This window comes from Schistocerca americana, chromosome X (assembly GCF_021461395.2).
Source record: "Schistocerca americana isolate TAMUIC-IGC-003095 chromosome X, iqSchAmer2.1, whole genome shotgun sequence".
NCBI lineage: Eukaryota > Metazoa > Arthropoda > Insecta > Orthoptera > Acrididae > Schistocerca > Schistocerca americana.
In genome coordinates, this window is record NC_060130.1 from 919,669,521 (window position 1) to 919,694,216 (window position 24,696).

Sequence of the window (24,696 nt, forward strand, 5' to 3'; positions counted from 1 at the left end):
GTGGGAATAGTTAACCCACAATATAGTATTATCTGTCAAAGTGAATGAAAATAACCAAAGTAGATTAATTTCCATGTTGGACTATTACTTATTGCAGATATTGTTCTGATGTTAAATACAGGAGCATTCAGTTTTTGAACAAGATCATGAATATTGGCTTTAAATGACAGAGTAACATTTATTTGAATACCAGTACCTAGGTATATGGATTGTTCAGGCTCACTAATCATATATCCCTCCCGTGTAAAAAAAAAAAAAAAAAAAAAAAAAAAAAAAAAAAAAAAAAAAAAAAAAAAAAAAAAAAAACACATTTTTCATTGAACTGTGTGTTAGGAACCATAAAAACAGAGTTTTAATGTGATTTTGCTGTGAATCTGCATCTTGAATTGGACTATTTGATAGACTGCCTATGTTGCACTCACCATCCTTCTCTACTGAGCAAGTGTCATCAGCAGACAGAAAAACTTTAGTATCACCTGTCATATTAAAAGGCATATCATTTATATGTTTTAAGAAACAGTAGGCTAGTGGTCCCAGCATTGACCCATGATGTATGTCCCCCTCCCTCCCCCTCCCACCTGATGTATCATTTACATATTATACGAAATAGTAGCCTAGTGGTCCCAGCACTGATCCCTCAGGCATGACCCCCCCTTATCAATGCCCCAATTGACTCCATCCATATCATAGCTGTTCTCAAAATATGAGCTGAACTAATTGAGAGTTACTCCTCTTATTCCATAATGGTTCAACTTCTACAGTGAAATGTGAAATGAAATGATTGTATGGCATTGTTAGGTGGGAGGTCCCATTCAGTTCGGCCGCCAAGTGCAAGTCTTATTTCAGTTCGCACCACATTCGGCGACTTGCGTGTCGATGATGAGGATGAAATGATGACGAGGATAACACAACACCCAGTCCACGATCAGAGAAAATCTCCAACCCAGCTGGCAATCGAACCCAGCCCCACTGGGAGGCAAGCAAGTTACCACTCAGCTAAGCAGGCGGACAACTTCTACAGTAATATTTTATGATATCAATATAATAGAAGGAAACATTGCACGTGGGAAAAATTGTATATAAAAACAAAGATGAGGTGACTTACCGAACGAAAGCGCTGGCAGGTCGATAGACACACAAACAAACACAAACATACACACAAAATTCAAGTTTTCGCAACAAACTGTTGCCTCATCAGGAAAGAGGGAAGGAGAGGGGAAGACGAAAGGAAGTGGGTTTTAAGGGAGAGGGTAAGGAGTCATTCCAATCCCGGGAGCGGAGAGACTTACCTTAGGGGGAAAAAAGGACAGGTATACACACGCACATATCCATCCACACATACAGACACAAGCAGACATATGTAAGAGACACATTTTATATGTAATATTTTATGATCAACACAAATGCTTTGGTTAAATCAAAGAAGAGACCTAGTATTAATTTTTTTTTGTTTCATCTGTCCAGTGCCTCACAGAGAGAACAGAATGTAACATTTTCACATGGTAAACTATTTCTAAAACTTGACTCTATATCTTCGACCTTCTGCTGTTGTTCAGACACTTTCTTCACAACTAACCATTTTTTTAAACTTTAACTTGAGAATAAGACACTCTATTTGCATACCACATGTTCTTTTGCCTTCCTAATAACATTTTCAAGCACCATGCAATACTGTTTGTAATGGACTTCATCCTGATTGTAACTATTTCTAATGATTTTTTATATATAATTTCCACTTTGTTCTATTTGATGTTCTTATCCCATTAGTCAGCTACCCAGGTTGGTTGTTAGTGCCATTTTACATAGAAAGCAACTCTCAAAAAGCATGTTAAATTTGTTGAAAAAAAGCATTATATATATATATATGTCGTCTATGTTATCACTACTATAGACAGTCTGCTACCCTTCTTCTTTAATGAATTTTAATCTGTGTTACTTACAAATGAGAAGCAAATGCATATTTCATAAGAGATATGGTGCTTTAATAGGTAGTTTTAAGAGAATTTTGATACTTATTTCACTTCAACAGCTTCACATCAAACAGTTCTACTGCAAAGTCAGAAGTCCATAGAAGACCCTTGAGCAGGATTAAACTATTGGCATTTGCTATTGATATTTTTGTAAGTATGCATAGTGGAGAATTTTGTAAACATAAACTACATCATCTAGACAGTTGAGCTACTGTAAACACTTCAAAAACTTTATGCTGTTTTACATATTATAATGTGTTTATTTTGAATTTTTCCTGTCAAGGTAAAAAAGTGGGAATATGAAGGCAAACCTATTAAAGATGCAATGCATTATTCACCTGAGTTCTGTATTTACAACAGAATTGTAAGAGCCATGAAGAGAGTTTCAGAGTGCTATCCACATCTCTTTGGTATTACAAACTTTCATGATCACAGCAGGTACGTCTACAAAAGTAACTATTCAGTAGACATATTTCTTCCTACAGTGTGTTTTGGGAAAGTCACCCAGAAACATTCACTATGGAGTGTGTTACTGAATTTTCACATGAAACTACTGTTGGTCAAACTGATTTTTAATCTTCATATTGTAAGACAATTCATAATGTAAGGCAATACCTGATAAAGTACAGTATGTGGCAAAAATGTATGATAGGGAGAGTTCTTTAGCTTTACCTCATGACCTATGAACAGCTACAGCAACCTGGTATCATAACTAAATGTACATTTTTAGTTCCTGCTAACACGTTACTGACACAACTATTGACTCCAGTCAATCTGCAAATTACTGTCTTGGCATAGTGTATTCATTTCATGTGGCACAATGGAAGCATGTGTGTGTGGGGGGGGGGGGGGGGGGGGGAGGGGAGGGGGCAAAGGGGGGGGGCTGTGTGTTTCATGTACTTTAGTTCGAAAAAGGATTCCTCTGAAAGCTAACAAAGTTTTTCCTTTTGTTTATGTGTCTATCATCACCTCAGTGCCTATACTTTTTGTTTTATTATAATTTCAGTCTTGAATTTCAATCTTTATTTGTAATCAGGTAATTAATTTCAGTTGGTAATGACCATCTTCAGCCCTAGAAAAACATAAGCATATACAGTAGCCTAATCTACAAATGCACGCTCAGATATATGAATATAAAGCAGAAAACACTATAAACAACTGTACAACATATCCATACCTATATTTTTTGGTGAGTTGTTACCTTGACCTCTATAAAATAATCACTTTTTCGATTTTGTTCTACATAATATCCTCAAAAAAAGTCAGCTGCTTTGTTGTGTAGCTTTATCTTCCTATCTGTCATCAAATATTTCGTTATCATTAGTATTTCAGTTGTTGGAACACAATATTGTATATAATGACTGCATGGACATGCTTATAGAGTTTAAATCAAATGGCATACAATCTAATTAATATAGTGTATTTCACATTGTAAATATTGATCAATGGGATTCCATATTATTCCTCACAAAGTTACAGCTCTCATTTCATCCGAGATGGTTGAAGAAAGCGAGTCCATAACTATCTTTCGAACTGACTTATGTCTCCCATGGCCTTCTGCATTTGAACATTATTGTGCCATATGTCCATATGTTACTCCAGATTCATGGTCATCAAAGTAACAAGTATACAGTCTACATATGTTTATGTTTACAAAGGCATTCAATGTATACAAACATGCTGTGAAATGGAGGACATAGTATATATAAACTTCTTGAATTTTATGCATTTCCTATGTTTATTTATAACTGTAGAAGCCAAAGGGCAGAACTGTGCTCCACTGGTTTAGCAATTGTAATTTCACAATTAATATTTTGTTGACACTGTAAACTATAGACATTTTTAACTACAGCAGTCACTTTGATGGCAGTGGTGTTTATATTAGAGGTAATGAGCTAACTGTCTTCAAACAGATAAGCTGCATTCACTGGAAAGTCTTTCACTTAATGGTCTTTCATTTGAAGATTATGCACTTCATTCATAATTCTTACTGTCTTCAAATCTGTAAACAAAAATGTGATGATGTGCCTATCAGAAATAATCACCTCCACAAAACATCCTAAAGCATGCACTGTTATCACACTGTATAGGTTCATATGCAAACTTCATCAGCTATGCACCATAGTGGATCAGAACCAAACTCACTGACAGAGATAGGTGAACTTTAAATATGATGGTTGTATTTTATTTTTTATTGATTGCATAAATTTATGAATAATAATAATGATTATAAAACATCCAACATTCCACATAACACCTTTACACTATTTTTTTTTCCTTTTCTAGAAAAACTTACCCCCAAGCTATGCATAGCACAATACTAACACCTCCTCCTCTTTCTGAGCTCACATCTCACTCATCATAGAGGGATGTTGACTTAAGTTTTTCAGAATGGCAAATGGGAAGTTGTGGTACAGAAAATGGCCCAGAGATCACCAGCGCGCGCGCGCGTGTGTGTGTGTGTGTGTGTGTGTGTAGTGAGTGAAGTGTTATGAAACAATGTGTGTATAGTGTGTGTAGTGACTGATAGTGAGATAAGAGTGATCAGTGTGGCGTTACATAATTTAAAAAGTTATTTGTAAAAAATGTATTGTGTACCAGGACTAAAGCTAATGATTGTCTCTAACTAGAAGTCTGTAAGTGTGTGTGTATACGAAGTAGCTCATTTTAAATTGGTCTAAACCTGTAAATACTTTGATATGTCCTATATCCTTGTCAAAAGAGATCTACGGATGAATAAAGCTACTACTACTACACATCTCCTGAAATATGTATCGTACAATAACATAGTTTTGCAAACGCATTTAGTGGTATCTGTGGATGCTGTCTGCAAAATACGTTGCGAATAGAATTATAGTAAAGCAGGAATAAATTCAAACGTCGAGTCTTATGTTGCAGTTTACTACACGAACATGGAAAATGTAGTAAGCAATGAACTTCTTTCCTTCCAGTGAGAAAAAGTTTCGTAAAGGTACGAAATTATGTATAAAGTTAGTTGAAAGTAGCTAAGTGCTCTAATTCTCAAATAGTGGACGAATATAGTCCCTACCCCTCTGAGAGATAGTGTTTCATTCCAGACCTTCATCTACATCTGCATGGGTACTCTGCAATTCACACTTAAGTGCCTGGCAGAGGGTTCATCGAAACATTTTCATACTACTTCTTTACCATTCCACTCTCGAATGGCGCGTGGGGAAAAGGAACATCTAAATCTTTCCGTTCGAACTCTTGTTTCTCTTATTTTATTATGATGATCATTTATCCCTACGTAGGTGGGTGTCAACAAAATATTTACGCATTCTGAAGAGAAAGTTGGTGATTAAAATTTCGTAAATAGATCTCGACGCAAAGAAAACCGCCTTTGTTTCAGTGACTGCCACCCCAACTCGCGTATCATATCAGTGACACTCTCACCCCCATTGCGCGACAACACGAAACGGGCTCCCCTTCTTTGCGCTTTTTCGATGTCCTCCGTCAATCCTACCTGGTAAGGATCCCATACCGTGCACCTATATTCCAGCAGAGGACGGACAAGTGTAATGTAGGCTGTCTGGCTGGGTTTGTCGCATCTTCTAAATGTTCTGCCAACAAAGCGGAGTCTTTGTTTTGCCTTCCCCACAGTATTATCTGTGTGGTCTCTCCAGTTTAAGTTGCTCATAATTGTAATTCCTAGGTATTTAGTCGAATTGACAGCCCTTAGATTTGTGAGATTTGTCGTATACCCAAAATTTATTGGATTTCTGTTAGTACCCATGTGGATGACTTCGCACTTTTCTTTGTTTAGTGCTAATTGCCACTTTTCGCACCATACAGAAATTCTTTCTAGATCACTTTGTAATTGGAATTGAACGTCTGATGATTTTACTAGACGGTAAATAACAGTGTCATCTGCAAACAATCTAAGGGGGCTGCTCAGTTTATCACCTAAATCATTTATATAAATCAGGAACAGCAGAGGGCCCATGAAACTACCCTGTAGAATGCCAGATAGCACTTCTGTTCTACTCGATGATTTACCGTCTATCACTACGAACTGTGTCCTCTCTGAGAGGAAATCACGAATCCAGTCACACAACTGAGACGATAGGCCTACTCCATATGCACGCAATTTGATTAATAGTCGCTTGTGATGAACGGTATCAAAAGCCTTCTGGAGATCTAGGAATATAGAATCAATCTGAGATCCCTTGTCGACAGCACTCATTACTTCAAACTATCTGGCTCAAGAACGATATTTTCTGAATCCGTGTTGGTTATGTATCAGTTAGTTCATTTTCTTCAAGGTGATTCATAATGTTTGAGTACAGTATATGCTCCAGTATCCTACTGCAAATTGAGGTCAGTGATATGGGTCTGTAATTCAATGGCTTACTCATATTTCCTTTCTTGAATATTGGTGTGACCTGTGCTACTTTCCAGTCTTTAGGAACAGAACTTTCGTCAAGTGAGCGCTTGTATACGACTGCTAAGAAAGGCGCTAATGTGTCTGCATACTCTGAGAGGAACCTGATTGGTGTACCATCTGGACCGAAGGACTTGCCTTTCTTAATTGATTTGTTTCGCAACACCTGAGATATCTACTTTTATGTCACTCATACTAACAGCTGTTCTGGTTTCGAATTCTGGAATATTTACTTCGTCTTCTTTCGTGAAGGAATTACGGAGTTCCGCTTTAGTGGCACCATCATCGGTAACATTTCCATCACTATCGCGCAGTGACGGTATTGACTGTTTTTTGCCACTGGTGTACTTTATATACGACCAAGATCTCTTTGGGTTTTCTACCATATTTTGAGACATTATTTCATTGTGGAAACTATTAAAAGCATCTCGCATTGGCGTCCGCACTAAATTTCGAGCTTCCGTGAAACTTAGGCTGTCTTGGAGATTTTGCGTTCTTCTGAGTTTGGCATGCTTTTTTCGTTGCTTCTGCAACAGTGTTCTGACGTATTTTGTGTACCATGGTGGATCAGTCCCGTCTCTTATTAACTTATACGGTCTATTGCTGTCTATTGCTGTCGATATTGTATCTTCGAATTTGAGCCATATCTGGTCTACACTTACATATTTAGCCTGGAAGGAATGGAGACACTCTCTTAGAAGGCATCAAGCGAATTTTTATATGCTGTTTAAAATAGATATGTTATGCGTTTATTTTTAGTGGTTTTAGTTGATATACGTAGTTTTGAGCCTCGCTACAATGACCTTGTGTTCACTAATCCCTGTATCCGTCATGACACTCTCTATTAGATCAGGATTACTAGTGGCTAATAGGTCAAGTGTGTTTTTGCAACCATTTACAGTTCGTGTTCACAGTAATTCTCAGAATATGGCGAAGTACAGGTCCAAGTTTCAATCCAGTACTTCAGGAAGTGATGTTGAACATACACAAATACATGCATTCATATATTTTTATAACATATAGATATTTGAACACAGGTTTTCAAGTTCCATTTGACACTTTGACAACTTTGATTAGCAGTATTTTTCAAACTGGCCACTTTTTTGCACCATGATAATTTAAAGTAATCTAGATGTAATTTATATATTTATCACAGTGAGTAGATTAGGTTAAGAATGTTGTTAGTGTACTAAAAGAAACTACCTGGAGTGCATGTGTCTCCCTGTTAATCTAGAACCAGGTTTATTCAACATCTCTGATAGCTTTCCATTTTTATGCAACTCCTGGAACGAGATGTATAAATGAATGACTGGATGAGATTTCTAAATACAATAAGTGAGCGGAATAATGGATACAGTTTAGATATATACTCGAAAAGCAAAATTTTACAACTGGTACACAGCCAGGGCTATAAAGAAACACGTCATGTTTCGTCTGAGCATAAAAAGGTACTTCAGTAAAGAGAAACAGGTTTTTCATTGCAAAGAAAGAAAATAACTGAATGGTGAGATCTACATATGTATTTTGCATAACAAAATAACACAAACAAAATGAAATAAACTGAGTTATAACACCCTGAGTGTTATGACTAAAATTGTACAGAAAAATTTAGGTCCTTCCTGACGTACTGAATACTTCAGAAGCTCACAGGGTAGAAGCCATATGTGATTAAAAATAAAAAAAAAGCTTATCATGAGTTATAATGTTTGCAGATACTAGCCTCTATAAATTTATTGTACAAAAACGTGTTCAAATTTGACAAATTCAGTATATTACAATGCATCCTTCATCTCTACAGTGTTTACCTCACAGAATATTGCCTTCATTAATCATAATAAAGTAAGAATGTACGTGCTTCCGTTTTCTGGTCCAAACATTTTTCTAGGTTCTCTTAATTACAAATTAACCCTTTCCAGCCCAAATTTAATTAATTACCGGTAGTGAAAAAATATTTTTTTCACATATTTCCATACATAATGATTACATTAATGTACGTTGATAAGCATATTTTTTAATTTTTGGAGGGAAGTATGGCATGACTCCATATGGCTTAATTATGTAGTATTTGTTTCCTGCAGTCAGGGGTTTGGGACTTCACAGTGTCTGGTGATGGCACCTGACTAAAAATTTTAATTACACAATTAGCGCAGTTTACTAAAGGATAAGGAAAAATAATATGTAATACAATTCAACGCGCTTTTCAAAGCAATTTAACAATGCCTTTTGTAGCATGTTTCTTACTTTACATGAAAATTTAAGAAACAGTTCCTGTCTTTGGTGAAACAAAGAGGTTCATTACATTTAATGCTTTTTGTTCGAGAATGTGCTTTAATGCACAATTTACATCTCTGTTTGTTTTCCAGGTGCTTTGGCCAGTGTCCAGTGTTGTCATACTTTACGTCATCAACTGGGCTGGAAATGAGTGAGGCTCATTTCTTCATAGCTGTTGGCCATGGACTGTCATCTGATGAGTGTCTTCACATTCTCATCAAAGTATCACCTGCTTTTAGTAGTCCATGAGCTATGTCACACCAAAAAACCAACAGACACTTGTGTTTGATAATTCCTCTTTGCCTGAAATGTCGACTGTGTAGGATTCGTTCATTCACAACACATATGCCAATGAGATGGAATGTGATTCTTAGATAAAATCTTTTCACCCCATTATTACTCCTATACATGGGAACCAGCATGTTCTGTAGGTCAACTCCACACACAAAACAGTTATATTCTCTAATAATGGCTGGCCTTGGAATGTTAATATATTTTTGTCCTCCCACTGCTCAATGTTTCATAGGTTCCACTGGATTTATTCATTTGTATGACGATACAAGGTCAACAGATCTGTTATAATACCACTTCACTGCTATGATGTCCCTTACTGGTTCAGTTCTGTAATCATATTATCCTTGTCCCTGATTTTTCAGCTCAATGTCCACTTTTAGATTGCACTCATGAAGTCTTGTGGGCCTGTCAGTTCTAATAGCCAAGATTTTAAGATCTTTCAATGCAGAAATAAGATTGTAAAAGTTTAAGCAGTTGCCTATAAATATTTTAAATTTTTATATTTGGGTCGTCCTTCTACAAGCCTTACCACTATGTCACCACTTATTTCAAGACCTGTATCATTATGTATGGTTCCTTTCCCATGATGGATTTCAAGATCGTTCACAATTTCCCTGGAACCAGCATGGGCAAAAACTTTATAGCACATTTGAGTGGTTTGTTTCTTAGATATTGTTTCAGAGATGAAAGACCTTTGAAAGGAATGATTAATTCGTCTGCTGAATTATCTTCCTCAGGTTCAGTAAGTGAAAATTATGTTTGATCTTGTCAGAAAATGGCCTTACCTTAAACAGCTTGTTGTAATCATGTTCGTCTCTCTGTTTCATTTTAGTACTGTCGTTCCTAGGCAGCGAGTTACCTACTGGAGGAAATCTTGTAGATTCTGCCGAATACATTCTGTAACTAGGCATTTTCACAACACTTGCCAAAATGTGCATCGCAAGATGTTTTATTTCATGGACATTTGTATCCAAAGATATACCAATTTCTGTGTACAGCATAGGTTAAATTGATCGACGAGATAGCGGATAATATCATCACTAAATATTGCTCTGAGAAACTGCAGAGGTATCAGTTCATCTTCGCCGGCCCGAGTGGCCATGTGGTTCTAGGCGCTACCATCTGGAACCGCGAGACCACTACGGTTGCAAGTTAGTTAGTTAGGTTTAAGTAGTTCTAAGTTCTAGGGGACTGATGACCTCAGAAGTTGAGTCCCATAGTGCTCACAGCCATTTGAACCATTTTTAGTTCATCTTCTGAAGGGTCTGAGAAAATTGCGTTATGTGATTTATACACTTCTTTCATATCCTTCATTCTGCACTGAAGCTCGCGGCATTGAATTTTCTGAGCCGAATGATGTGCTGCATGGTTTGAACTGTCAAGTAACCAACTTGAAGCCATAGTAACATAGTCTTTAACATTATCTTCAACTTTGTCTTGAGTGTCCAGAATTTCAAACATAACTTTATGACTGAACAAACTGTTTATGCAATGTAGTAGGGTTCCACTGCTTAGAAGTTTCAATATCTTCCTCCATATGAGTCATATCGAGGTCCAAAGCAGATAAATCACTTCGGGAAGCAACAATACTTCTTCCTCTGAAAGTGGTTTATGGTTGCGAATCATCTGATAAACAAACTACGAATTTTTACTAAAGCAGCAAATGTGTTGGTAAATTATGCCAATATAGAATATGAAAATAATAGTATGACCAATTAATGTATCAAAAGAAAACTAAAATAGTTAAAGTTGCACTTTATAGTCCAGCTTTTTGCATGTAGTGTATTTGGTATCATATCAAATTCCCAATGGCACCAAATGGAATCATATTTTTTGTGACTTCCCAGCAACAAGCTACCATAACTGACACCATTGTCAAACTGTTTAGTAGTTAATATACACATTCAGCAATTTTAAAATTAGTTTGTTTCATTTACCTTCATATAATATTTTGAATGTCCTGCTGCGCACTTTAGCTTAGACACCATGCAGCAACATTCCGTAGGACATAGCACGTCCATATATCTGCTTAAACCTGCCATATCACAAGCAAAGAAAAAGTAAAAATGACTTTTGTGCTTACCGCATTGCGATTACCGCTGCAATGTGTGAACATCGTAGAAGCAGACAACTATTTTCGAACTCCAGGTGTTGGAGACAAACACTTCCATAGACAAATCATCTCATAAATTCGCCGGAGTGCACGCGCCTGGCATCAGATTACAGAAAGCCGAGCGGAGACACCTCTGCGTGAAGTGAGGATAGCTGTTGGGAACCTGTGAAGTGTCAACGACGCCTGTAAAACATTATTAGATTTCAATCTGTTAGTCGCAATATTTACAAGTCGTCGTTCTCTCACACCAGTCTCAGCTGCTGCTCATTCAGTTCTGTATTGAATTCTAGCTGACGTCCATTGACTCAGCTCAGTGGTAGCACGGCTAAGAGAAAATGTCAGTGGCCCTGGCGCTGCTGCAGACTTCCGGCAAGCAGCTGAGACCATTGCCCAGCGTGAAATAGTTCTGGTTGCTTACTGCTGGAGTCTACTTGGTCCTTCTCCGAATTCTATGACGACCCTTGATGACCCATCCACAGTGTATCTGGTGTCGATAGTGGCGTGGTAGGCTCACCTCCTAACTCCTGATAGGCGCCTGATTGTTCAAGAGGAACGTGGACCCCAAGAGACCCAGCTGCTGGTATCTGCGTTGAAGTCTAGTATTGGCAGCACTGTGCGATGTGGAGTTCTCAGAAGACAGTCCATTCTTCCATCAGTACATGGTAGCGGCGAGCAGCATGAAGTTCATCATGTGAAGGCAATCATCTTGAGTAAGTCTGTGGTTATTTCATTTACTGCGTTGGAGCATCTAGGACATAGATTCACTACAGTATTGTAATCAAGGAATCGAATGGTATTGCTGTGAATGCCATCGATCTCAATGGTCATCTCCTTTTAAGAGCTGAAGTATTTAAAGGGAGCTAGCATGAGGTAATGAAGCAAGACGTAGTTCATGATGACTGCTGGTGTTGTCCTTATTCTTCTAGATTCAATGAACAGGCCGTTAACAGCTGTGTTAGTTCCTCAGTATGTGCTCTTGTGAAAGAGATAACGTTCCTTGTAACATGTCTCCTGAGCTAACGAATATGCTTGTCCTGCTTCCTTTGGTTTTCTGTCACAGTCTCCTTTCTTCAGACAGTGTAGTACTGTGCTGATGACGTGACCACCTGCGACATACTGGCTCATTTCCTACTTCCGCCTCTGTCTCTGGCATGACTTGCATTTGCCTAGAAATATAAATGAGTTTTAGTATTTTTTTAAAATTTATACATGTTTGCTGTGACTCTACCAACTGAAAAAGAGATAGACACACAGGTATACACAGTACATAAAAACAATTTCGCTCTCAACATCATCACTAAATTGTACAATAAATACAAGACACCCAAGCCCAACACAGTATACAGTGAAATACGGCTAATCAAAGAAACAGTATCTAGAAAGAAAACAAAATACATACCAACTGCTTAAATCTCTCCAACGTAGGCGAAAACTGACGCTTTATTCAGACCTAGAAATACACAGCTAGTTTTATGGACCAGTAACAACTTCAAAGTGAAATTACAATCAGGTAACACAAAGTCACCAATCTATGCTAAGCCTGGGATATATAAAATCACATGTCATAGCTGTAATAATTTCAACATAGACTGGACTGGGAGAAACTTTCTCACATGGCTTAAACAACTCATTCAAAATAGCGATACTAACCAATGGAAATTTATTCTCCATCGGAAAGACCCTCAACACACAATAGATACAACTGAATATGCATTGCAGATACTTCATAAACTTCCGAAAAGTCCTACCATGAACACTCTCAAGAAACCTGAAATATGTGTACACATAACCACAAGACATATCGAACAACAGACTGATCTGAAACATAAATATTATTTAAAATTTTTATGAAATACTCGGAAAAGGAAATAGATAAATTTTTAGTGCAGTGCACAGCCAAAGACTATGCAGACGGAAATAAATCCTTAACATTTTGCTCATACATATACTCTGGAAACATATGTAGAGTGGCAATGCAGTAAAGACAAGAATGTCATAATTTACGAAGCAGAAGTTAACGTAAGCATACACATCAAATAAAAAACATCTACCCAATAAATTCCTACAAATTAATAGCATTTACGATTGCTATAAATATAGATTACTATAAACATATAACAGCGATAGGTGTACACACAACCAAATAATGTAAATATCATTGTAGCTGCAAAGATTTCTAACGATAGTCACAACAAATTAATTAATACCTTAATTCATCAGACAGAGAGTGACAATTAAAATACTGTTGCTGACAACATTATATGTATATTAATTCATCTAGGCAATATACATGTAAGTAGCAATCTTTGCTCAATGTCCTACTATATCGTAAAATTATATAATGAAAATAATGTCATTTACATTGTACTACAGGTCACTCAGTAATGGCATTTTATCCAAAACAGACCTGTAGTGAAACTAATCATCATCATCATCATCATTTAAGACTGATTATGCCTTTCAGCGTTCAGTCTGGAGCATAGCACCCCCTATAACATTCCTCCATGATCCCCTATTCAGTGCTAACATTGGTGCCTTTTCTGATGTTAAACCTATTACTTCAAAATCATTCTTAACCGAATCCAGGTACCTTCTCCTTGGTCTGCCCCGACTCCTCCTACCCTCAACTGCTGAACCCGTGAGTCTCTTGGTTAACCTTGCTTCTCCCATGCGTGTAACATGACCCCACCATCTAAGCCTGTTCGCCCTGACTGCTACATCTATAGAGTTCATTCCCAGTTTTTCTTTGATTTCCTCATTGTGGACACCCTCCTGCCATTGTTCCCGTCTACTAGTACCTGCAATCATCCTAGCTACTTTCATATCCATAACCTCAACCTTGTTGATAAGGTAACCTGAATCCACCCAGCTTTCGCTCCCATACAACAAAGTTGGTCGAAAGATTGAACGGCGCACAGATAACTTAGTCTCGGTACTGACTTCCATCTTGCAGAAGAGAGTAGATCGTAGCCGAGCGCTCGCTGCATTAGCTTTGCTACACCTCGCTCCCAGTTCTTTCACTGTCTTGCCATCCTGTGAGAATATGCATCCTAAGTACTTGAGACCGTCCACCTGTTCTAACTTTGTTCCCCCTATTTGGCACTCAATCCGTTTATATTTCTTTCCCACTGACATTACTTTCGTTTTGGAGATGCTAATCTTCATACCATAGTCCTTACATTTCTGATCTAGCTCTGACATATTACTCTGCAAACTTTCAATCGAATCTGCCATCACAACTAAGTCATCCGCATATGCAAGACTGCTTATTTTGTGTTCACATATCTCACCCAGCCAGTCTATCGTTTTCAACATATGATCCATAAATAATGTGAACAACAGTGGAGACAGGTTGCAGCCTTGTCTTACGCCTTAAACTACTCTGAAACATCAACTCAATTTACCGTCAACTCTAACTGCTGCCTGACTATCCATGTAAAGTCGTTTAATTGCTTGCAAAAGTTTGCCTCCTACTCCATAATCACGTAGAACAGACAATAACTTCCTCCTAGTGAAAGTGAAAGAAATAAAAATTCACACAGCAGCAAGTCTGGACAATCCTTTTAAACATGTCACTTACTGACTTATACTATGCCACAGATCCTATGGAACATGAATTAACACATAATAATTACTACGCATGTTAAGGTTTATTGGCTGTTTTTAATCCTACAAATCTTAAATAAGCAGTTGTTGTAACCAAATATAACACTTTTCGTGGTATGCACAGGCAAATAACAACGGAAACGTACATAGCTTAAACAGAATAACTGAGTCATATGCCAGTGATATGGAAAGGAACAAGATATTTTTACTCATTTGCTTACTATCATACTTTACAGTATGTTTGCAGTTAGTATATCCAGGTAGTGTGATTTTTTAGTCCCTCTGTGTTAAGGCTGTACATCTTTCTGACCATTATATAATACTAATTTACTTGCAAGGGAGCTGACCAACAAAACTTACAGCTCAAAGTGAATGACATGTTGATGTTTAGAGATAGAACTATGATTAATCGGTTTCAATTCTAAATTTTGCTATCTTTTTTGGGGGTTTTACATTTCCAAGTGGGGGCTCTTGACATGTCTGTGAAAGTTGGAAATAACTGCAACTACATCATGACTGTAGAGCATAAGTATGCTTAGTGACATGTAAATCACACATTCCTGTTTCCATTAACTTACTTATTTTGCAGACAGAGCAACTTAAATAACACTAACACGCTTTCCTTGAACCAAAAAGAAATATGGCTTCCAAAGCCTACCAATGGAATTCGTTCATCAATTGCACTGTGCAAGCAAATTCATACTAAACAAGAAAGTAAGTATATTAGCATCTTTTAGCAGAAAAGTTTAAATTGTTTTCAAGTATTTATGTGCTATATACATTAAAATTAAATTTAATTAGAACATACATTAACTAAAATTTACTGTCACAAGTACACAATTAATGTCTTTATCTTCAGAGTATATGAGAGATACATGTCAAATACAAGTAATGATGGGGATTGTTTAAATTAAATGCTGTAAAATAGGAAGATGTAAAATAAATGAGTTAATATTGATTAACAACTTCCCTTAGTATCAAAATTACTAGGTATCAAAACATACTTGCGAAAATCAAACAAAATTTTTGATAAGCTGGATGAGTATTTTTAAAGTAATAAAAATGGGGAAGCCACTGTAAAACACTCATTGAGAACTAAACACTGACAGAGAAAAAAATAACATTTCTGTGTGTGTTTGTGTTTGTGTGTGTGTGTGTGTGTGTGTGTGTGTGTGTGTGTGTGTGTGTGTGTGTGTGTAGAAACATGTATACAAAATTTATACATGATTCTGTGAAGATGTTATAAATTTTCAGGTGTCATGAAGAAGGGTGTAGGTATCAATCTGGGGTAAGGGACCCTGGCCCGGAAATGACGGAGTCATAATTTGCAAGTGAAAATCGTTCTGATACTTCTGACGGTGAAATACATATACCAATAGTGGTACTGTTGTTGCTAAGATTGTAGGGCAGATAACTATCAGAGGTGGTAGTATGGACCAAAACAAGAAAAAAGTTCAAGAAATATGGGTTCTAAAATGCTTACCATAAGAGCAATATGTTCTCATTCCGATGAACAAGTATTTATAGCTCTCAAAAGCCCTTGTTTATTAGATGTTTCTTTCGTGTTTTGGTCCATATTACCACCTTTGGAAATTGTCTATTTTACAATCTCAGCAACAACAGTACCAGTACGTGTACCAGTATTTCATTGTCAGAGGTACCAAAAAAATTTTCGCTTATAACTTCCAACCCCGTCATTTCCAGAACAGGGTCTCATACTGCAAATTGACAGATTGTAACATCATCACAGAAGCACCATGTACACGTACTGGGTGTCCCTCATAAGAGTCGTCAGGCGCATATTCTCAGGTGTTTCAGCATGTGTTTCCAGTTGTCTTGTTGCAATGTGTGGCTGAAGTCGGCCCAAATAAATACTGCTCATTAAGTCCTTCATGCAACACCCGCTGTCGACAGAAATCGCTGGTTTGTTTCCCGTCACAAATAAAAAAATTTTACCGAGGAATTTTATGTACTTAATGGACAGAGCGGTCCTAAAGTAGTCTAGTGCAATATTCGCTTTATCGATACCCACTGAGACGGATAGTAAGACACGAAGAATATCCAATACTCAAGCAGCGACTCATCAGCGCTTCCGAATGGTGGTAGTAGTCAATACAGGCTAAGTTGGCGCTGTCGCGGCTAGAGTACTAGGTACTCTTCGCGTTTTTATGACCCTGTAAATGCTTATCGATGAAAAGAATATCGCTGTATACTATTTTATTGCCGCTTTAACGATTGGGCACGTAAAATACAAATTTAGAGATCATTTTGTTTGTGGCAGGAAACAAACCGACGCTTTTCGTCGACACTGAGTGTCGCATGAAATACGCAATGAGCGGTATTTGTTTCGGCTGGCTCCAGCTACACTTTCCAAAAACGAAATTGCAAATATCCACCGCAACACAAGAGAAAATGCGCCTGACAACTCTTAGGAGAGACACCCTGTATGTGTAACAGGTATAAGTGCAGGTATTTTTATATGTGCTATCTCACTGTGTGCACACATTCATGTTTTGGATGTGTTTTTCTGTGTGAAACAGTCTTCCCATCAACATGTCACATAATTTACTACCTGACGCTTTCTGCGTGGTTGTAACTGCACTATTATGTGGGCTAGCCCTGTCAGTACAGACTTAACATTTTGTGACCATGCATCTGCACTTCAACACCTGACCTGCTACCCAGTGGAAAAAAAAGCATTAATGGTTTGCTCTTGCCACATGTGTTTGGAGGTACTACCCAACCTAAAAATATACAGCTTCTAATAGCTGTAATTATTAGTCTGCAAGTGACGTAAATACTGATGTAATGCTATTCACTACTCTGCCTTCAGTCACTACCAGAAATATTTGCACCTATATCCGATACACCCTGTATACAGAGTGGTCAGAAACGGTCTGGAAAGCTTGTAAGGGTGTTGCTCGGGAGGTCGTGATGAGAAATAATTGTTAAGAAAGAATTCTGTACGTTGCACTGTTTCGGAGTTATTTAGCACTGAAGTTAGCCAATCAGGTCGTCGCAAGCAGAAATTCAATATCCTGTCAGACACAGTGTCGCCATATTTGTTCTTCGTTTGGTTTCCTCAATCCTAAAGAAATTAGCTTTTGCTCACTTAGCTTCAATTTATCACTTCCGAAAAATGCATTTTAACTGGAAATGAGGACCTGAACAAGTGCGAACTCACGGACCCACAGATATCTGTGCATCAACGCATTTTAGAACGTTGAAACGTCGTCCAACGATGCTATAGAACATCAAAGTTATAGGTGATGGTGCCTGCTGAAAGGTCGCTCCTGCGACAGCAAACGCATTTTTCACTGACGGACCATAGGAGGAGCGTTTTGCAGTGTTGTTTGTTGTTCAGTGAATGCGACTAATTGTTACAATCGGCTGTGGAAAAGATTTAGCTACCTGCTGCTAGACAGGTCTTGTCTCCTATGAATGCGATGCTCTGTTGCTTTGATGAATGACGGTTTCTGACACAGGTTTCTACTCACAGTTTATTTTTCTCTTGTATACGGAAAAACACTCGAGATTTTAGAACCTACAAGTAATAATAGTGTAGGCCGCTTGCATAATCTGCAAATCTACAGAGGCATTCCATCCCTTGTCAACTGTTACAAGTCTCCATTTCCTGCCTGTTGGCACTAGCAGCCAAATGTACACTGTGTGCCATCTTGTAGGTGCAAATGTGTGATATAGAATACTTACACATGTCCAACGCTCATGAATACTCCTTATCACATGTGCAATGTGTTAACTTATTATCTGTATATGTCTGACTGCAAACACTGTTTCTCACCCTAACAAGGAGGCCTCCTTACCCATGAGGCCATTTCATAGGGTGGCTTTCGCGGTGTGACTGAGGATGCACTTTTGATTTTTTATGTCATTGAGGTTACAATATTCATACTACAGTGGTCTGTATCGACCTGGCCTAAAATAGTAGCAGCTGTTGTCGCAATTTATACCGTTTGCCTTAAATACATAGTCTCTATATGCGTCCTTGAACTGTGTAAAAATTCATCACAGTTTGGTTTCTAATAGCACAATTCTTACAAAAAAATTACATTAGCATCAAGAATAATTTTATTTCCATAAAATGTAATAGCTAAAGTGTCGATGTTTGCATCATTTGGTACCAGGAATGCAAGCCTTGTGGAATCCGGATAGTTGGAATAAAAGTAGGTGATGGCAGACATGTGCTGTAGTACAAATATCTTTATGTAGAATGTAACCTTTCCTTTTGGTTTACAAAATGCCTTATATACTCTATTCTTAATCATAAATGATACATATTTAACTTCACTCTGTAGTGTCATTTTTTTCGGTTCTAGACTGGACACAAGAACACCTATGTGAAATGGATCAGTTCCTTGAAATAACTTAGCGTGTGCTTTACACATATTCTCCAAAGTAGTCCAATCAGTAACTTTATCAACTTCTGCAAACATGAGCAACTTGGAATACACAGTATACATAGCGATTGTTCCTTGTATGTCATCTCCAAAGGAGCACCAGTTGAATCAAGCGCTACAATGCTAAAGGCACCTAGCTTATTGCTAGACACTACATGCTATATGGACTCTCTCCATAATTCTTTGTTTGATGAAAAAATTTTTCTGCAGTTTTAAATCATTAGTTATCCTCTTTATATGTACATGCATTCTAAAAACATATGTTACAGCCCTCTTTATATTTACAGCGTAATATTTGTTACTAAAAAATTTAAACTCATAACTGATATTATAATACAATAATGTAGGAAAGTTCAGGGCCCAGGTGTCAAACAAACTCTGATCCCCTACTTTACCATAACTGATTTTGAGGTTAAATGTATCAACAAATTCGGTGTCCCATCAACACATATGACCAAATATATGCACCATAATAATGCATTTATGGTCCATCTATTGACTCGGATGTCATTGTTTCCTCAACATCACCATCCTCTTCCAATATAAGGGAGACGCATGAGGTTTCCCTATGATATGGGGTCTCGAATGCATCAGTCCTCTCCTTTATATAGGAACAATGGATAATATGACAATTCACATGAATAACACACAAAATAAAAAGTAATGCCTTGTCACCAACAGCCATTTTGTTTCAAACAAAAATTACTATATCTCTATGTGTAATTGTTAGGCAAGGCTTATTCTTAATATTCACTGTCATCAGTTACCATCAACAATTCGCTACAGTGTGTACTCACAGTGTTTGTATTTCGACCACTGAAATTCCTCAAACATTATAACTTTATGCAATCATTCATCATATCCCACGAAAACAAATTCCAAATAATATTGCATGTACATGCAGTGGCGTCATGTCTGTACTTTCTCAGTCAACATACTTTTACCAATATTAGTATCTCCAAACACATAAAATTACTTTTTATGTACCTGTCGGGGCTGAAAAGACACATTCTACCACTTGACTAACATCACTTGCCAACCCCCAACACAAAAATCACACACGCTCATATTTTCAACATGCATATTTTTCTTGTGAAATGCTTCAAAATATTTCTGACTAAACTGAATACAATTATAGTTATCAACAAAGGAAGGGTTCATATAGTCTGTTGTTTTTGTATTACTTGCCTAGCCATGCAATGTAATGTTAAACAACATGATACTCTCATTACAATTTGTGATTGGTACACATCATACATTGCAATATAATGAAGAATCTTGCCCTAGACCTACATGACTGAAAACAAATACACCACTAATATATCGAAAGATCCACTCAAATTTAGCCCTAAAATTACATAAATATACCCCTTCCTTCGTTTACACACACACACACACACACACACACACACACACACACACACAGACACACATCTGAATATATATATATATATATATATATATATATATATATATATATATATATATATATATATATTCAGATGTGTTTCATTAGCTGAAGTGAACAGCTTTTCATCATACAATGACTGAGAGCAGTGACGCTTGGAACTCAGGGTGTTTTGAAATTGATTTTACAAGGGGGGACAATGTAACTTCCATCAAAACAAAGAAAAATTGTTAAATAAACATGGTATCTAAAATGCAGGTGCCTTAAGAGCTATGATCATTTTCTCACCTTCAACACTATGACACTATGAAACAGATCTCTTCTATTGCAAGCTTTTTGCTCCTCATGTCTTGGGTAGAGGTAGTAAGCTATGGACCAAAACAAGAAAAAAGGTCCAGTAAACATGAACTCTAAAATGCATACATTAAGAGCTATGAGCACTTGTTCCATATAAGATATGTGTTTCAAAGCATAGAAGAGGAATGAATGGTCATAGTTCATAAGGCACTGGTATGGAATTCAGAGCTCATGTTTACTGTTTTTTTTTTTGTTTCATTCCTCCCAAATTATGGAAAGCAAAGAGCTAGCTGTAGAAGAGACGTGTTTCACAGTATCAAAGATGAAGAAGTGCTCATAGCTATTTAGGTATGCATATTAGAGCCCATGTTTACTGGGTATTTTTTTCTTGTTTTGGTGCAAGGAACCTGTTATCAAAGTTCACGAAAGTATTTAGTACAGTTGCGAAGTTCTAAGACCGTACTGTGCTGCAATAGCTACTTAGAGTCCAGATATAATGTCTTATGTCTGAAGCAGCTGCAGCACTTGCTTACACAAAGCATCTTGATTCCCTACTTTGTTACAAGATTTGAATTTGAAATAAATATTTGCTATTTAATCTCTGTGTGCTTAATTGATTTAATTTTAACATCTTTGATTCCTTGTGTGTTTATGAGAGCTAGACTCATACTTAAGAATTCTGTAGTGTACTTTCATACCAACATAAGTTGCCAATGTCTGTGAATGGTAGACAGTGGTGGGGTTATGAATAAGGGCAGATATCATGTGTAGTTACTGTCTGCATGGCTGTTCATGTATGGCAGAATAACATGTATGGTGTGTTGACTATTTTTGATAGGGTGCCTGAGACAGTGAAAGCCCCATTCATCAGCTCATACTGTATCGATTCTTCCTGCTGAGACTACATTTCTGCTGAAGACATAATAGCTTTTCATTGGGTACTCAAAAATAAAGTACATGATCGAGCTCGAAAATTAAGGAAGTGATGGAGACTGTAAGGGCAGTAACAGTCAATCATGAAGAAAGAAGTGTGGTCTCTGTACGTTTACCATGAATTCCTATATGAGGTGTGAAAACTGACAGCTATTGACTTGATTGGATGCAGCAAGCTGCAAGTTCTTCATTTGGGTACCAATAATATATGTCACTTGGGTTCTAAGGCTATCCTTGACTTCATGCAGTGGTTTTATGAGGTGATGGTGCTCACTCTCCTGATTCAGAAAGTCTATGCACAACTCACATTTTGTAACATTCATCCATGGGACTACATAGTGTCTTCTGGCTTGGAGACAGACGCAAACCTTAAACCAAAGACATCATCACTTACATCATGGTGTTGAGCACAGCTTTGTGTCTTGTACTATTGGGTTGGAAACTGTAGGGTAACGCTGATCAGGTCAGGCATGCACTATATAACATCAGGAACAGATTATGTGTAGTATGTATATGAGTATTTTTCATTAAAGAAAATCTCCTCTGTAAGACAAGTAAAGAGTTAGGTGTAAAATAGTAGAGAGCTAAGTGTGGATCAACTATATTGATCACAGAGTGCAATGCACATTCTCATAGTTCAGGAAAAGGCAGTGTGAATCTAACACTTTTTAACTGTAGGTGTGTTCAGTGTAAGTCCCCAGAATTAGACTTAACTATTAACGGTAGTAAGGTACAGTTATCATTTGAAACTGAAATCTGATTGCAGCAAGAAAGAAATAGCAACCGACCACCAGTGGTGATGACATATATTTTACCAAGAAAATCTCAGTACTAACCAATGAAATAAATGCATATGAATGGGAAGAGTTTCGGATGACTTTGTTTATCAGCTTCATGTGCTCTGTGTGAAATTTGATGCAGAAACTGAAAATTTTAAAATATACTGAAAAAACCTTTTTGACATTGTATTTCACCAATAAATGTTTCATTGTACTGCGTTTGTACTAGGCAGTAAGAACAATTTTTAAAAATGAGGAACAATGTTTTGATTAACCCTGTTGGTGATTACTTTAAGTCTGGTAACACTTTTTGATAAAACAGGATATATAGCGACTTCTTGCACTACACCACTCTTTATTTTATGTTTTTGTTCATGTATAATAACAGAAAAGTTATCAGTGAGATAAGTGTGTTCCTATCATACTCATAGCACAAGTATTAGAGCAGTATATTTACGTAACAGATAAGAATTTCCAAGATGCCTCTTTCACTTTCTTGTATTCTTTAAAGTTCACAAAAATATGTTTGTTTGTCATCATAGAAAGCTATATGTCTCAGTGAAGGTATGCTGCCTTCATATTTAGATTATTTATTTTGGGAAAATCTTAAAGTCTATGTCCAGTTCTGTAGATAAGAAGGTTAATTGTCAGATTCCACCTATATAATATTAACTGCAGAAGTTACTGTTAGACTCAATAGTTTTATTTTTCTCTCAGAACCTTTCCATGTAACATAACAATTTTGTACATTTTAATTGTGTTTAATCTTGTTTGATGTTCCATCTTATTTGTCATTACAGATAAAGAAATGGAATTTACACATTTAAATGATGAAGAAAGTGTGAAGAAACTGCCAAAATTATTTACACCTGTTTCTTCAAAAAATCAAGAGGTTATTAGAAGAAAGGCTTCTAATCAACCTGTCATTGTGATTTCAAACTCCAATACAAAGGATCAACCATTAAAAAGAGATCACTGTTTAGTGCAAGTTGATGCTCAAAAACCTATGGAATTTCCAACCGAATTAAACATACTTAAACTGCAGGGGAACGCTGGTCCACAATTGACAAGCTTGATTTACTGTTCACTGGAAAACCCAATAAAAGAAAATGTGACCCAAAATAACAACGAAAATGTCAAAGTAAGTATTCACAAGTAGAAAATGAAATGTTTTAGCACACATTACAGTCACTGCTTAGGAGCAGGGAACTTGTCATTAATATTTACTGATAGAAAAGTACTTTGCTCATGCTATTTACCCTCATCTAGTGTATAGAGAATGAAGTATGACTTTTTTTTACATACTTAGGTTCCTAGGGAAGCAGTACCAACTGAAGATTTATATTTTGATGATGATTTTGGAACCAGACTGGACCCTCACATGGAATTACTTGTGCTTCATACAAGTAGTACACAAACGTACAGTGATCAGTAACAATGAGAGAGTAATTCCTGTGATAATAATACTACATGACTAGAGACTATGTAGGTAGTATAATTTCATACTTTAAAATTATTTCAACAGCTCTATGTCAAGCCATATAGTAACATCTCAGTCAAATACAGAAGAGGACATCAGTTCTTCATTGTAATGCACAGTATTATATTGCTTCATATAATACATATGTTATATGAATGTTCTCTTTTTAGAGTAAAGGTACTTGCATCTGGCTTATCAATGTTACGGACAGCTATAAATGCTGCAAAAAATCTCAACCATATTCTGACAATCGTCTGTTACATTTACTGCAAGGAAATATCTTTTATTTATTTTATATTAATGAGTGTTTGTTAACATAACAGAGTAGATAATTTTATTTGTGAACTACACTACAGGAAGCTGCAATACTACCATGAAATATTCATTTCAGTTAATGAACTGTTAATATTAACTCTCTGACTTATATGATTGACTTCAAAAACTGATTTGTGGTACTAACACAGATCCAAGTTCTATAAAAGCAGAAAGAAATAAAATGATTTTTTTGCTTCACAAATAAAATAGATATTATCCTTTTTCCAATGTTCTCCATCTCCTCTAAAAAGTCCTTCATTCAAAGAGTCTCAGGCTGGTGAGAATCAGTCAAGAGTCAGTCGTTTGTGGGTTTTGTAAGCATCCTCTTTTGTAGGTGAATTTCGTTCCCTTCGTATACTTTAAATGTATCCTAAGCTTTAATTTTTCATAAAACAAGTTTCAGGTGGCTT

At 36.8% G+C, this 24,696-nt stretch overlaps 1 protein-coding gene across 1 annotated transcript in view; it reads left to right on the plus strand.

Moving 5' to 3' along the window:
* The window catches only part of LOC124556487, a 237,195-nt gene extending 212,956 nt beyond the window's left edge, over window positions 1-24,239 (plus strand). Inside the window, exons 14-18 of the mRNA XM_047130442.1 lie at window positions 2,030-2,120; window positions 2,254-2,408; window positions 15,246-15,370; window positions 23,292-23,632; window positions 23,801-24,239. Coding sequence (XP_046986398.1) covers window positions 2,030-2,120; window positions 2,254-2,408; window positions 15,246-15,370; window positions 23,292-23,632; window positions 23,801-23,926 — 838 coding nt within the window. The 3' untranslated portion in view covers window positions 23,927-24,239. The remainder of the gene's footprint in view (window positions 1-2,029; window positions 2,121-2,253; window positions 2,409-15,245; window positions 15,371-23,291; window positions 23,633-23,800) is intronic.
* Window positions 24,240-24,696: the final 457 nt, after the last annotated feature.